The 15,314-nt window shown below is 39.8% G+C and overlaps 1 protein-coding gene across 1 annotated transcript in view; it reads left to right on the plus strand.

Moving 5' to 3' along the window:
• The window catches only part of TGFBR1 (transforming growth factor, beta receptor 1), a 30,981-nt gene extending 16,180 nt beyond the window's left edge, over window positions 1–14,801 (plus strand). The window contains exons 5-9 of the mRNA XM_010576911.1: window positions 3,548–3,715; window positions 4,424–4,580; window positions 10,877–11,001; window positions 11,685–11,815; window positions 14,112–14,801. Coding sequence (XP_010575213.1) covers window positions 3,548–3,715; window positions 4,424–4,580; window positions 10,877–11,001; window positions 11,685–11,815; window positions 14,112–14,237 — 707 coding nt within the window. The 3' untranslated portion in view covers window positions 14,238–14,801. The remainder of the gene's footprint in view (window positions 1–3,547; window positions 3,716–4,423; window positions 4,581–10,876; window positions 11,002–11,684; window positions 11,816–14,111) is intronic.
• Window positions 14,802–15,314: the final 513 nt, after the last annotated feature.

A 15,314-nucleotide genomic window follows, 5' to 3' on the forward strand; every position in this document is an offset into this window, starting at 1 on the left:
TTGGAACATAAGTCTGCAGTTCAAAACTCTTCTACCAAGCAATACTGTCACACCTTAACACCTAGTATCTGGTTTAAAAATAAGCATGTGACCAGTCCAAATTTTTGTTTTGCTAGTACCAATGTGAAAAAAGCATTTTTCACTTAAAATTGAATTGACTGAATTTACTAATTGAAACTTGATTATATATTTGATAAAGTAATTGTTATAAATTCCTTTTTTCAAGAGACAGCTCGTCTAAGATGGATGTTGCTTGGACTTCACTAATGTATTTCTCAAACTGTAATCAGTCTTAACAACAAATCTGAAAGCTTCTTTACTCGGAATTTCAAATTTTGTTAGAACTGCAAAAGAAAAAGCTTTTACTTCTGAGTGATTTTGATGGCCTAAAATACTTAAAAGTTTCTTGCAAACAGACGAAATAACCATAGTTAGTCTCTTAAATAGGTTTCCAAGAACATACATAAATTTTTATAACATTCTCGAACATTCTGAAATTGCTTGAGATTCTTGATCATGGTGTGTATATGAACTAAATTAGGTTACCTCGTCATGGAAGGCTGTGCTACTCTGTAATTACTACTGAGCATAATTCCTTTTTCTTACCTGATAATGCAAATCCTGTGATTGAAAGCATCATGACAGATGCTGTTTACTGTGCAGCCAAAAATACTCAGGGTCAGGTTTATTATTACTTGGTAATAATTAACTACTGTCAACAGTATAAGACAACTTAAGTGCGTCATAACATGTGTTCTGCTTAGATTGCTAAACAAATGTGTAGCTTGTCAAATACAGCAAGGTAAAAAAAATCTAGGTCCCATCTAGTAGCTGGGCACCGTACTTACTGCTGCATTTTAGCTTGTCAGTCATTACTATTATCCACGTAGGCTTGGATGTAACACTATCCCTTCTTAAAATCTGGTTGGAGGGCCACAGATATGACATAAAACAGTAAAGAATCATGGCTCCTTTCAGAATGGATAGTAAGCCTAGCTTTATATTTTCTCCTTTGGAAGGAAGGTAAAAACAGACTGAATATTAAGACTTGCAGCTAATAATTAAGATAAAACTGAAGTAGAAGGGTCTGTAATCAGCAGCATATGCTCTTCTTAGGTGGGCACCTAGAGTTAAGAGGGGAAAAACTATGCAAAGACACTGTAGTCTTGATTCGAAGCAATGATAGTTCTTCAGAAATTTCATGATATCTTTAAAAGATCTGTTTAAACACCACAAGTGTGGTAGACTACTTAAAATCAGATTACTAATTTCCCTACTTATTGTTGTCCAGTTTAGACACCTGCTGAGGTATCCCATTCATAAGAAACAGGAGAAGAAATCAAATACGGGATCAAGCAATGAGTGTGTATAGTGTTAATGCCCAGGAGAAGATTATTTCAGGCAATGCAAGGTCATAACTGGTGAAGCAGTAGAATAAAACTGAGTGAGGAGAATATTCTGAACTGATTTACTTTATTTTGAACTTCTACAGCTTTTTGGAGCTCTTTGACTATGTGTGTTTGAGAGCACCTTTTATATGCCTGTGAACACATACAGTTCTGTAAAACTGGTTCAGTGAAGCTAGTACTGTTGGACTGACTTTTCAGAGACCATAATTCTCTTTGGAAAAAGTAGCATTTAATAGTATGCTGAGTTCTAAGAGTTCATGCTCGGGTATGTGAAGTAGCAAAAGAAGCAGCAGACCTAACTATAAAATAATTGAAGATATTTAAAAAAAAAATCTTTAATTTCCTTTTTTCTTTGAAAAACAAAGTTTAGGAGTCACTTCTGTGGGCATATCATAAGAAGCTTCCCACTGCAAAAGCAGCTTTCTAACAGTCTTTTACAGGTTAGAGCATTTGACTGCTTTTTTTTGCCTGTTTAAATTAGCAACTTAGTTGAGACTATTCTGTGAATGTAATAAGGCAAAATTCTCTTCCCGTTATGAGAATGGTTTGAATGTAGATTAGATTTTTATTTCCCGACTCTGAAGGATTTGGTGGCTTTTTAATTACTTTTTAAAAATTATTTTTAATGGCATCACTGGCCTCCCTGGAAACATCCAAGTAGAAGGGATGCTTGAAAGTTTTCCCACCCCCACCCAAGTGCTTATTTAAAGATAAGCACAAGTACTTCTATAAAGGTAGTTTCTGTCAATCTGTAGATCAGGCATTTAGTGCCTCTGACTTCTCTGGGCCAAGTGTGTTCTTTGAGGGGAGTGGAGGCAGAGGGGAAGGAAGTATAAGAACCTCTTCTTTGGAAACTAAAAGTTTTTCAGTATGTTTATGGTAGGAACTAACTTCTGAATTCCTTTCTCTCCTTACTATTCTTCATATTTAGTTCTTGAGTACGCACTTTGATAATCCTTAGCGACTACCACATAATGAGATATCTCTTTGGCTTGTGCTGAGTTTTGTCACTCGTTCTTAGGGAATAGTGGCTGTGTAATTCAGGATAAAAGTCCAACTAAAATCTTTTATGGGATAACTAGCCTTTTAAAGAGATGAAAGACTGTTCTACAAAAGTAGCTAGCTATAAAACCACTTCTCAGATCTGCCACACGAGAGTGGTTTTTATAACAAAACAAAATTGGAAAACCTATTTGGTGTCAGGATTGTTCTTTTCTGGGTGTATTTCTACTTCTTAGGTTAAAAAAAAACACTTTTGCCCCCCCCCTCTTGATTCTAATTCCTTTAATAGTCTTCTCTCTGTGGCTTAAACTTCAAGGTATTTTGTGTCCACTAGTTTAATAATGTGAACAATTTAGTTCTTATGTCACTTGTATGCCTTCGGATATCTGCAAATGTATTATGGAATAATCTTGTTCTTCATAGTTCAGTGAAAAATCATACAACAAACTGGTTTTCTCATAATCAGTGTTTTTCATTCGCTTTACCCTTGTGCCTCCTGGAAACCTCAATTTTGGCCAGCAACTTAGATGTCACCAGAGGTGGGATTTGACTTTGTTTTTGAAGTAGTGTGTCAAATTGCTGCTTGCAAGCTTCTGCTTCAGGTGGAAAAATCTACCAGCTGCTGGTAGCTATGGAAATTATCTCCCAGGCTGAAGCTGGAGAGGTTATGGGAAGACTGAAGGCATCATGGGGCAAAGCTTGAATGTTTTTTTTTTTTTTTTTTTTTATGGGTAGCCTGAACAGTATTGTATTAGACCGATAGTGACAGGATGTTCTGTATCATGCATTCAGCACTGTTCCCCCCAAGCAGAAAAGTTAGAGGAAGGCAGGGCCTGGCTAATAACCTGAATAGTTCACCTCAGAATCACAGTGGCGTCAGCTTTCTATGGTTAATCTTTTAGTTTAAATAAGAGAATACTCACTAAGCTGTTCAGAAAGTCTTGCATGGTAGTCCCAGCCCTTACAGAGGCATTTAAATATTACGGAGATAGAAGTAAAGATTTGAGAGCCTAATTGGCTGAGGTTACTTGCAAAATGTAATTTGTACTTCATAAGCATTGTATAAAAGTGGCATATATGGTTTGCTTGTCTTTTGTGTGTGTATATGTGGTATTCATGCCAGTGTTATTTTGCAGACAATGGTACATGGACTCAGCTGTGGTTGGTGTCAGACTATCATGAGCATGGATCACTCTTTGATTACCTGAACAGGTATACAGTAACAGTGGAAGGAATGATAAAATTAGCTTTGTCCACTGCCAGTGGTCTTGCTCATCTTCACATGGAAATTGTTGGCACGCAAGGTAATCTAAAACTATTCAACTTGTCATGTGGATAATACTGGGTTTCTTAAAAATGATACATACGTAGCTCTTCCTACTATAATTCTCTTCTTAATTAGAACATTGAACCTTTTCACAGTGTAGTTGCTTTGCACACAGCTACTTACGTGATGAGAAGGCAGCTGAACTCAGCACAGATACCCAAGTTAATCCTTTCTGGAGCTGAGTGAATTGAAAAATGTCTGTTTGGGACCTGTGATAATTTCTGAACTAATAGAAGTTCTTAATTTGTAAGGTTTTTTACCTTCCTTTCTGTGGTATACCCAGGTTTTGTGATGTAACAATCCTTCCTACAAAATACCTATTAAAAGGCACTAAGTAATGGTGCCTGTACTATCTTCTTAACTTTGAGACAGCACTCTGGGTCTATTTCCAGAGAGATAAGAAACTTTTTTGTGGCAGGTAGTATGTGTACACAATAAATACTTGCAGGAAGAGGGAAAGGAGCGGTAGAGTGGAGTAATATGGTAGATGTTTAAGGCACTTTTCTGGACAGCCAGCCAGTCCACAGTGAATGATTTCAGGAGTTACCTTGATGCATATTAAGCAGTAGAACTGGAAGGAATTCTGTAACTTCAAACAAAATCTGCACCAGGCTTAGAATAATAGCAATTATCTTTTTACAGATGTGTAATTTCTGGGTTTGGGGTCTTTTTTTTCCCCTTACAGGCAAACCAGCGATTGCCCACAGAGATTTGAAATCAAAAAATATATTGGTAAAGAAGAATGGAACATGCTGCATTGCGGACCTAGGGTTGGCAGTTAGGCACGATTCTGCTACAGACACAATTGATATTGCCCCAAACCACAGAGTGGGAACAAAAAGGTAAAATCATTAAAATGATGTGTCAGGTGACATTATAATAAAATGCTTTGGGTTTTGTCTTGTCCCATATAGAAGATTTTTGTGGGTACAAATACAAGCAACAGGAAAATGTAAACAATGGCAGGTAGAATTCCTAGACACTTCCTTGCCAGCTGGTAATGTAGTTAGACAGTAGGTGCTTAAAACGCATGTTGAATATTGGCGTCTATTACTAGCATGTGTAAATACTGAAAATCTGCAAAATATTGTAGGGCACAAGTATATATTAAAACAATTAGGAGACTTCATGAATGGCAGTTTTAGAGACTTCACTGCCATATCTTTATTCTTTTTGCCTTGTGTTGCATGGAAATGTTGCTTGCAGCCCAGCCTGGAATGTAAGACAGGATATTGACAGTGAAAGTAAAAAGCTGGGGTTTTTTCAGTGTGAAGCCTATGTGGTAGAACATAAAAGGTGCAGTGTCTTGGATGCAGTCTTTCATGGGATCATATTTTTGAGAGAAGTACAAGAGCTTAAAACAGCAGTCATCTGTCATCTAATGCATAAATAGAATTATCAACGGATAAGTCAGTATAAGTCCCTTTCTTTTAAAGGCCTACTTCTGAATTTGGCAATATGGATTTTCTTGTCTCAAAAGAACTCGGAGCTCTTTAACTCCATCAACCACAAGTGCAAGTAAATTTCCTGGCTGTAATTTATCATTGCTGAACCTCCAGACAATAATAACTGGAAGCTGTTCTGAAGAGAAGATTAATTTCCTTTAGTAATCTGTGCAGCTATACAGCATTTAGAGACAGTAGCACTAGCACTAACAGTGAACCACAGCAGCATAGTTGTGTGATGCAGGCAACCTTTTTGTCCTTTTGATGCCTATGGGTTCAGTGATACATCAAACTGAAGTTTGTACGCCTGTCACAGAGAAATGTGTGGAAGCCCAGAGTTTCAGGGCTGTATGTGATTAACTCCAGCATATGCCCTAGCAGTGTTGGAGAAAATTCTGTGTTGATGTTGCCCAATCTCCAATCCATACATAAAAAAATGTATTTTTTTAATAACTCTCTTTAGTGAGTGATACTGCAGGGGAGTGGGGGGCAGGGAACGGTGATTGGGGTTTTACAATGAACTAGGATGCCCCTTTAGCTGTGGCTTTTTGGAAGAAGGCTCAGTGAACAGAAGCTTTTAGAACATGTACTGAAAATTTATTTTACTGACAATTATATTGCTGAAATTACTTTGTTTTAAAGCTCTGCTGTACTAGTCCTTTGCCAACTTTAAAAATACCACACAAATGGTCAGATGAGATTTATTTTCTGAACTACTACTAGATTACAAAGTAGCGGGCATTATTCCTTCTCAAAGTCTCCAGTAATCATTGGTAGCAGCAAAACAGCAGACTACTGTGGAATTTGTCAATGCGAACTTAGCTGCGTGCAGGGCACATACCACATGTGACTTAGTATTTTCTACTACAGCTACATGCAAAGAAAAATGGTGTGCAAATCAGTTATTTTCTTTAGTCTAGCCTTTGGAGAAAGCCTCCTTTCAGCTGTGTCTGTAGATCCCACTTACAAGATCTCTTCATGCATAGGCGCTATTAAATTGCTTGTTTATCTGCCTTATGCTTCTTGACAAGGGTAAAGCTGTAGTAACTCTCTTGCTGCAGTGGGCAGCAGCATGACTAAGTCTGTTTCCCACTTCAAAGACATCAGTCACTTCTACCATTCTGAAAATTGTTCATTCTCATAAAAGGCTTGGTCCCCTCTTCCTCCCTCTTGTGCATTCTTAGTTAAGTAACTCTGCACCTCTGATCAATTTTTCATAATAAAGTTCAGATCTTACCTGTTCAATGGCAATTTTATTCTCATTGATTGCCACTGCTGGTATCTCTTCTGCACATGGAAGCTCTGTGTGCAAGTTCAGGGAGATTTGGCTAAGTTTATATTTTTCTAATGATTGTCTGTTGTAAAAAATGTATGGTCTAGGGAGCAAGCAAGACTCACTCTTCGGTGAGTGATATAGGTGCTGAGCCAGACTGATGATCGTTCTCTCTGAATGAATCTTTCTTTTCTGTTCAGAGGCTTAGCTTTACCAGAGGGTGTGAACTGTATGCTTTCACAGCACAGCCTGCAGCATAAAGCAGGGAATGTGAGCTTTAAACTGAGAAGGAAATAGAATCCCTCTCTCACTCCCTGAGGCAAGGAAAAAAAAAAACCCCTCATTCTCCTTTTTTTTTTTGTTGTTGTTTTTTTGTTTGGGTTTTTTTGAGAAGTGTGGGCCAACTGTTACTTTTGGTAGTTGAAATAGGCTGTCTTTCAAAGAAGCTTGGCTGCAAATTCCACCTTAACATGGGTGCTTTTCTGCAGTTTACCTAAACCCAGTATGAGTGGAATTCTAGCTATGCTTGTAGACAACAGGCTTGGTGAAAGGAGAAGTCACACTCAGCATGTTGTGTATGGGTCCTGTTCGATGACACCAAGCTCCGAGTATGTTGTAGAAGAAATTTAGGCAACAGAGCTCTTGGGCCAAAAAAGGGTGGGGGTAAGAGGTCAGCAGGCACCCAAAGTTTGGCAAGGCCATGCTCAACATAATTTGTAAACTTCTTTGTAGACTTATCCTTTTAATTCTTGGAGGGTACTGAGCTGCAGACCTTGTTCACAAGGTCCAAGTTAGTCAATGTAGAGTAGCTCTCTCCAGAACCTAAAATACTGTTTCTGACAAGCAATGCATTTCCAATATATAAGCTGACAAGGAGATGCATGTTTCTCTCCCTTTTGTCTGATAGCCGTGAAAGGGCTAATCTGCTAATTGCACTAGATGACCTACTTGCCTTTCACCTCTCTTGTTCCAGCAATAATCTTTCAGACTTTTTGAGCAGTTAGTCACTATTCTGTGTTATGAAAGCCAAAGCCAATCTAAATGCATTGATGGAGGATCATGGTAAGAGGTCAATTTGCCAATAAATTCATTGGAAGTCACATTTGGGGCGGGAGGGGGGATGGATTTTTTTCTTTTGAGGTTATGAATTCAGCTCCATTGCCACATTCAGGCCTCTTATGATCTTTCCTGTTAAGACCCTTGTCCTTAAGATGATTTACAGAAACTGAGACAACCTCCTTTACTGCTTGTATAAGTGATTCTGGCTGACAGTCTTGCAACATGGTTGGAGTTTTTGGTTTGGTGTTTTCCCAGCTCCATCACTCTTCTCATCCCCATGTGATCTTAAGATAGATCAAATATTCTTTCTTCTAGACTCAAAGCTGATCACTATACTGTCAAGTACATGAAGTAGCATAAGAAGATTATCCAATAATGCAAAATCCTTGGAGACCATTAAAACACCCACCACAATCTTGCATTCTTGATTAAAAAGGTTTTGATACGGGTGGCCCAGAATAATTTAAGCCTTGTCTATATCAAAGATTGTGACATACGTAAACTTAAGACCCTGCTTCCATTCAATAAATACTGTCAAAGTAAATGTTACGTTCCTCTTTAGACAGTTGTCTGCTGCTTGTGCTGTGTTTATCACTTCTGGGGAATTATATGCCTGTACAGTGCTTAGGAGAGCTCTCATGTCAGGAACCCTTGTTGAAGTTCTGGACTCCTGGTTGCATTTTTTCTCTTGTTGGTAGACCTTGCTTCCTTGTACGTATGTCATTTCTGTAGGACACAGTAGTGCTGAGAGACTTCTTAAAGGTCTAATAGTCCTGAAATTTATTTTAAGTAGTGTGTCTTGTATTCTGCCTACCATCTCTGGTACTAGGAAGAGAAAATGCTAGTATTATGTTGATTAAGTGAAATTGTGCATAGGCTTCCGTGGCTGTTCCAGAGGTTGAGCTATTGTCAGACACTGTAGTCCACTCCAGTAATCTATGTGTGTTGCTTTAAGTTAACCGTGCTCTCCGAAGTGCTGGTGTCATTGTTTGCCTGCTTCATTGTTATGTCAGCTTGAGATTAACGGGGCAATGATGTGGAGAAACACACTGAACTCTGCTAAACGTTACATATTGGATTTAGCTGCCAGAGCTATACCAGAGTGAGAGAGCAATCTTATCACTGATGTTGACTGATGCAGCAAATACCATTCATTCTTTCCAGCAGCCAGTGGGGATGCTGCTGTCAGTAACTCTCAGAATGCAGTCCACACTGACATTTTTTTGATGTTCCCACATTAGGCCTAGTCACTAAACAATCACTTGGATGCCATGACCAGTTTTCAGTCCTTGTTTCTTAGTTGAAAGTCCATGACAGATTTTTCAGTTTCAGGAAATGTTGATAAAGTAAACTTTTGTGAGCACAGTTGTTAATGTGTAACCCAAATAGAATTTACTATTAAAAAAAAGAAAAAAGCCTCCATGTTTTATGATGGGACTTACAGACTGTATGATGAAGAACCAATTACTGCAATGACAGGGAGCCTTTCCTCCGGAGGAATCCTTCACAGTGCTGATTTTGTAACCAGCCCTTCGTGTGTATTCCCTCTCTAGTCTTGCTGGGGGATGTTCTAAGTGGCAGATTCCAGGAGCCGGCGCTTCCTCCTGCCTGACCTCTGGAGCCCAGCCTGGTGTGTCCAAAGGTCTGGGGCTCTGTCCATCCCAGGCCCACGGATGCAGCTGCTGCTTCTTTCTTATTTGGGATTCAACCAGTAGCGAGGCTGGGCATACGCAGACACATACACTACAGACAGGGCCGATTACACAGATTGCTATACACCATGTGTTGTCTTCAACACCCACATAAAACACTGTCAGAACTTGTATAAAATATAAGTACAGTCAGCCAAGTCTCCTTCTTTCTCTTCAGCTGATCAGGATTGAACTTCATTAGTGAAAACACACCCTCCCTTCTGCGGCCTCACAAGCCCATGGAAGTTTATGAATCCCCCAACTACCAGTACAACCCTCGCTGTGTCTAATGCCCTCTTCTGTGCTCCACAGGTCGCCTACTTACCAGCTGGGCTGGGTTAATGCACAGTAGCAAAGAGATGCATGTGCCTTTATGCACACCTACGTGCATGGATTCCCTCGAATACCAGCACAGGCCCTCCCCCTGTCAAGCATCCCTGCCTGGGCCACCTATTTGCTGGCTAGAACAGCTTGAAGTTTGCTAGTGAATTACACCCATCCACACCTGCCATGCATACCAGCTTTGGGGGGAAATACAGCCCTTCTGGCCCACCCCAGCAGCTGGCTGGGGCACATAGACCTTATGACCTGTGATTCCCACTCCAGTTGCCGGTGCTGAGAGGCCCTTACTCTGCTTCTGTTATCCCAGTTCTCCCCTTTAGCTGGTACCTGTAAGCACATGAGTGACTGTGAAGGCTGTGGTACCACTTCAGCGGCTGCAGCGGAGACTCTTGTTCGCTCCAGTTGCTGGCACCAGGGGGGTCTTCACCCACTGTCTGACTGCAGTTGCTGGCCCAGAATTCATTACAGTAGCTCCAGATACGTGCTCCGAAGACCTGTGGACACGCACTGCTGGGATCTGCAGTTCCCCTTCCAGCTGAGACCCTCCTTCTGTGCAGTTGCTGGCACCCCATGCCCAAGGGCAGCTTCATCCCTCATCTGACTCCAGTTGCCAGCCCCGAACTCACTCACGCCTGCCTCCAGTTGCTGGCACATAGTCCTTAGAGCACATGTGCACGTCGCTTGAGAGTGAGATTGCTTAGAAAGATAGTTAGGATTTAAGAAGATAGGATACGCTGCGGTGAGCAGGTGCAGGGCTTGGTCAGACAGGCATAGTGACTGGCAACTCTTTATGCAGCTGGCCCCTATGACACCCTTTTTTTATTGCTCTACTTCTGTTCCAGTTACCCTTCTCCTAAACTTTCCTTGATAAGCATTGCATAGTCCCACAGGCCTCCCTTGAATATCCACAATCCTTGTGTTCCTCTTGTTGCGCACTTATTAGCAGTTTACAAGGTCCAGACTGGCCCTCTAAAGCTATGCCTGAAGTTTCTTAATAGCCCATCAGTTAGCAACTGGAGACTTTTGGTCTGTGTTATTGTCTCTGTTCTCCTGTGTCTATCAGGTTTATGGCTCTATCTGTTTATCATTGTACTTATTCCCCCTATTGTTGTGCTCGTTCCTCTAGGTTTACTTATTATCCCCTTTGCCCTGAAAGGTCTTTGTTTGGATAACATTAATGAAGCAGATTTTCCTTTGTGTCCTTTTCCACATAAGTATTTAAATTTGGTTTTGAGCTGATCAGTAGCATGAACTTTCCTTACAGTGAGTATTTATGAAATTAAACGTTCTCTTCTCTTTTTTTTTTTTTTTTGTTTTGTTGCAAATAGGTACATGGCACCTGAAGTTCTAGATGATTCCATAAATATGAAACATTTTGAGTCATTCAAACGAGCAGACATCTATGCAATGGGATTAGTGTTTTGGGAAATAGCTCGGCGATGTTCAATCGGTGGTATGTGGCAATCTTTACAAAATTGGACATACTAAGGATTTATAAGTAACTTACAGAACCTGAATAAGTTTGAGTAAACAGTTTGCTCTAAAAACGGTGCAAGGTAATAGCCAGTACATCTCAGACTTTCTAATTGTTAAACCTGTAAATGATGACTGGTTTATTTGACCTCTTTGTAAATTGATGAACCATACCTGTTGAAGAAAATAGGAAATATCCTTGTCTATATTAATTTTTTTCTAAAACCTTTACATAGAGGGGAGAAAAGGCTGAAGTTAAATGTCCTTGAGAGCAAGGGGCAAACACCACAAGTAAGGGCTAGCTATAATGTGTTCAGATAACATCCATACCTTATTTAAAATAGAACATGCTATTATAAATCATATACTAAAGACATGCTTCTTGGAAGCATAGCATATGAAAGATTTGACATAGTTTCCATCTTTTCCAAATACATAAATTTCAAAATTAAAAGTTCTTCAAGGGTAATGTAAATACTCATAAGGTACGGTTAAGGAATTTTTTTTTCTTTTTTTAAATTTATTTATCAGTCATTGTAATGTAATTTTTAAAAAATAAAACCAAAAAAGAAAACAGTAGGGTACTGATAAGGAACACAGTAAAAAGTGAAGAATATGTAGTACAGTGTTAGCTAAAATAAAGCTATTTTCAACCTATTACAGGAATCCATGAAGATTACCAGTTGCCGTACTATGACCTCGTTCCTTCAGATCCTTCTGTTGAAGAAATGAGGAAAGTTGTGTGTGAGCAGAAGTTAAGGCCCAATATTCCAAACAGATGGCAGAGCTGTGAGGTATTAACTAACCTTGCTAAAGCTGTTTTAATGGACACTAGAGCTTTTATTGATTTCAATGGCTTAAAAATTGTGCTTGTTGTTGAAGGGAGAAGGGTTGCTTCTGGGAGAACTTAATTTCATTCTGATCATTGTGGCTTTATTGAATGTCATTGATCCTCGGTTATACATTAATATTTAATGTAATTTCACAAAAATTAATAGCTAATCCTGTGTGGAGGATTTTAGGATCCCTTCCTGAGAAGCATAGGTGATGCTAATGTAAATTAAAGGTAGTCTGAGTTATATTATACAGGAAGCATCACTGCAAATAAATTCTGCAGCTGGGGGTTGTACTGCGTCTGGCTGGGATTGAGTTAGCTTTCTTCAGAGCAGCCTGTATGGTGCTGTGTTTTGGATTTGTGGCCAGAACAGTTTGATAGTAGACCGATGTTTTAGCTATTGCTGAACAGTGCTTGCACAGCTTCAAGGCTTCCTCTGTTTCTCACCCTGCCCGCCCAGCGGCTGAGTAGGCTGGGGGTGGATGAGAGGCTGAGAGGGAACACGACTGGGAGAGCTGACCCAAATTGATCAGGGGGATACTCCATACCATGCAATGTCATGCTCAGCAATAAAACCGGGAGAGCAGGGAGTTTTCCAGGGGTTGCTGTTGCTCAGGGACTGGCTGGCCATCATTTGGATGGTGGTAAGCAATTGGGTTCGTATCACTTGATTTTCTTTGTTTTGGCTTGGTTTTCCCCCTTTGCCTATTAAGCTGTCTTTATCTCAACCCACGAGTTTTCTCACTTTTGCCCTCCCGATTCTCTCCCCCATCTCACTGGAGTGGGGAGGAAGCAAGCGAGCGGCTGTGTGGGGCTGAGCTGCCCGCTGGGGTTAACCCACAGCAGGCGTAGTAAAGATACATGAGCTAGTCAGGTCTGTGCCAGTTGGTTTGTAACTAGGCTGGTTATGTCTTTCAAGAACTGGACTTGCTAGTTTCAGCTCGATACTCTGCCAGCGCAGCAGCACTGTACTGCTCGTTGGGACACAAATGGTATCTTCAACAGTGCCGTGCTGCCTCGTGTGAATGCTCACTTGGAACTAACTCACTCGGGGGTCTTTGCCCTACCGTTGTGTAGTCAAGGAATATCCTACAGACTGGCCAGAATAGTAAATGCCTTTAGGAATTTTCATCCAAAACTGTGGTGGCTTAGTGCTTTGTGTGTCTCAGAATTTGTACTGTGTGCACTTTACTAAAAGATGAACACAGTTATTAGGAAGCTGAGACTCTAGTAAGCCAAAGGCTTAGAACTGAAGCGTGCATGTAGCGACTGCTCCTGACGTGACCATGCCTCTGTAGAAGTGCCTACCTGGTTCTGGGGTGAGCTCATTACGCTGCACGGACAGTATCATGCACAGCAGCGAGCTCTTGCCTTTCCAGCCAACTTTCGTTCGTATTGCTTGCTCTAGGAACCCAGCCAGGGCTAGAATCAATGCTTTCTGATTCAGAGCTTAGAAGAAGAGCTGCAGTAGGCTACGGTAGGAGTAAGAGATTGATAAGATACCATGTACTTTAGGTGGAAGAGGGAACTAGGTTGTGGCATGTGTGAAATGAATACATGGGTGAAGGTCTGAGATAACAGATTGGGCAAGAGAACGCAAGTAGGAGAGAAAGGCGATGATACACACCAACAGACTGTAAAGTCATTGTTTTTTAAATGCTGCCATTCCAATGCTGCAAACTTACTTAGCAGCTCAATGTGATACAGCTTTGGGAGTAATTCTTGGAATGTAGAGCTATTATTTTATTTCATCTTCAGTTCTTGTGTTATTTGCATTGTTACTTGTGTAGTAACATTCACGGATTTCAAAGAATGGCTGTCTGAAGGATAAAAAGACTCCAGAAATTTTCAGAGTCATTAGAGAGCTTCAATTTGAGGAAGACGGCTGATGAACTTTGAATTGCTCTACCTTGAACTAACTCCTTAACTGGAGGTACAATAAAAAAGAGTGTATTTTTGTCTAATGTGAAATTTCAGAAAACAGTTACAGGCAAGCTACTAATTTTTCATTAAAATATTTTTGCATGGGCTGAAATTCTACTGAAAAATACTAGTTATGCTCTACAGGATTTTAAAGAATTTTATTTTTCTGTCAATAAAGTAAGAATTTTAGTTTTTCATACAACACACAATTCCATGCAGCTGTAGTACTAGTAACAGATTTCAGAAATGCATAAAGAGGCTAAGGCAGAACAGAGGTTACATGGGCTATGTTGGAACAGCAGCACATATAATTACTTGTCTTTCCTTTGCAGGCATTACGAGTAATGGCAAAAATTATGCGGGAATGCTGGTATGCCAACGGAGCTGCTAGGCTAACAGCTTTGCGCATTAAGAAAACATTATCGCAACTTAGTCAACAGGAGGGGATAAAGATGTAATCCTGGATTTGCTACCGAGGAATACTGTAAAAATCCATATCTGCACCAGAGTGGCGTGTTAAGAAGGTTAATTGTTCTACCTCATTGGGGGAACAGAAGGATATTGCTGCCTTTTAGTACTTCATAGGAACGTCACTTACTAGGATTTTTGTGGACGTGCTAAACAGTTGTGTTGGGTCCTTTCTGTGCACTATGAACCTCTTTCCCAGGTTACTTACAAAACATTGTGTAGTCTAGTTTTATTTTAATTAACCTATAATTTTTTATTTGGAAAGTTGATAGCTGGTCTTAACTTCTTTAACTGTGCTAAAAATAGGAGGTCACTTTTAAAATGGAACTGGTTCACTGTATTGTTCTAGAGTGCATTGATGGCTCTCTAAGCAGCTTTATTCCTGGCTGGTACATTGACTATTCTGAACCACTGTCACGGTTCTTTGATTCAGATTGTGAATGTACTGTTGGAGTATACTTTGCTAGCTATTAAGGTAGTATATCTCTTGGACTCTTACCTTGATTTACAAATTGACCTCATTCAGTTGTGGGAACATAATTTATGCAACTATACTTTATACGTGATTACTGGGGTTTTTCCACTTTCTCAGAACATTACATTGCCTTCAAAATAGATTGTATTATACCAGTAAGTGCCGCTTTTGAGTCTTTTAATGCAGAATAGTAGGAGCGTACAAAGCCTATGGTACTTTTGGTTTCAAAAATACAAGCTAAAAATCAGTCGTTCCTTTGCCTAGCTAAGATCTAATTCACACTCGTTTTCAGCAAGTGAGCACATGATTCATGGAACACCTTTAATTTTACCAAAATCTGACTCTTTAAACCACTGTAGGAGTTTTAAATAGTGTAAGCTAATTAATTCACTGTCATATTTTGTAATTGTCATCAGTCATAATTATATATAAGATTTTTTTTTTTAATCAAGTGGTACTTCTAAAATGCTTGAAGTACCTATCTACTTCAGAAAAGTAGCAAGAGGAGTAAGGTGTTCTTAAGGGAGATTTTGCTCCATTAAATCAAATATGAAAAGCATATTTTCTGTGCAGTTCTGCAGAGTCTTTAAGG

The sequence above is a fragment of the Haliaeetus leucocephalus genome, unplaced genomic scaffold, assembly GCF_000737465.1.
Source record: "Haliaeetus leucocephalus isolate CR32 unplaced genomic scaffold, Haliaeetus_leucocephalus-4.0 Scaffold41, whole genome shotgun sequence".
NCBI lineage: Eukaryota > Metazoa > Chordata > Aves > Accipitriformes > Accipitridae > Haliaeetus > Haliaeetus leucocephalus.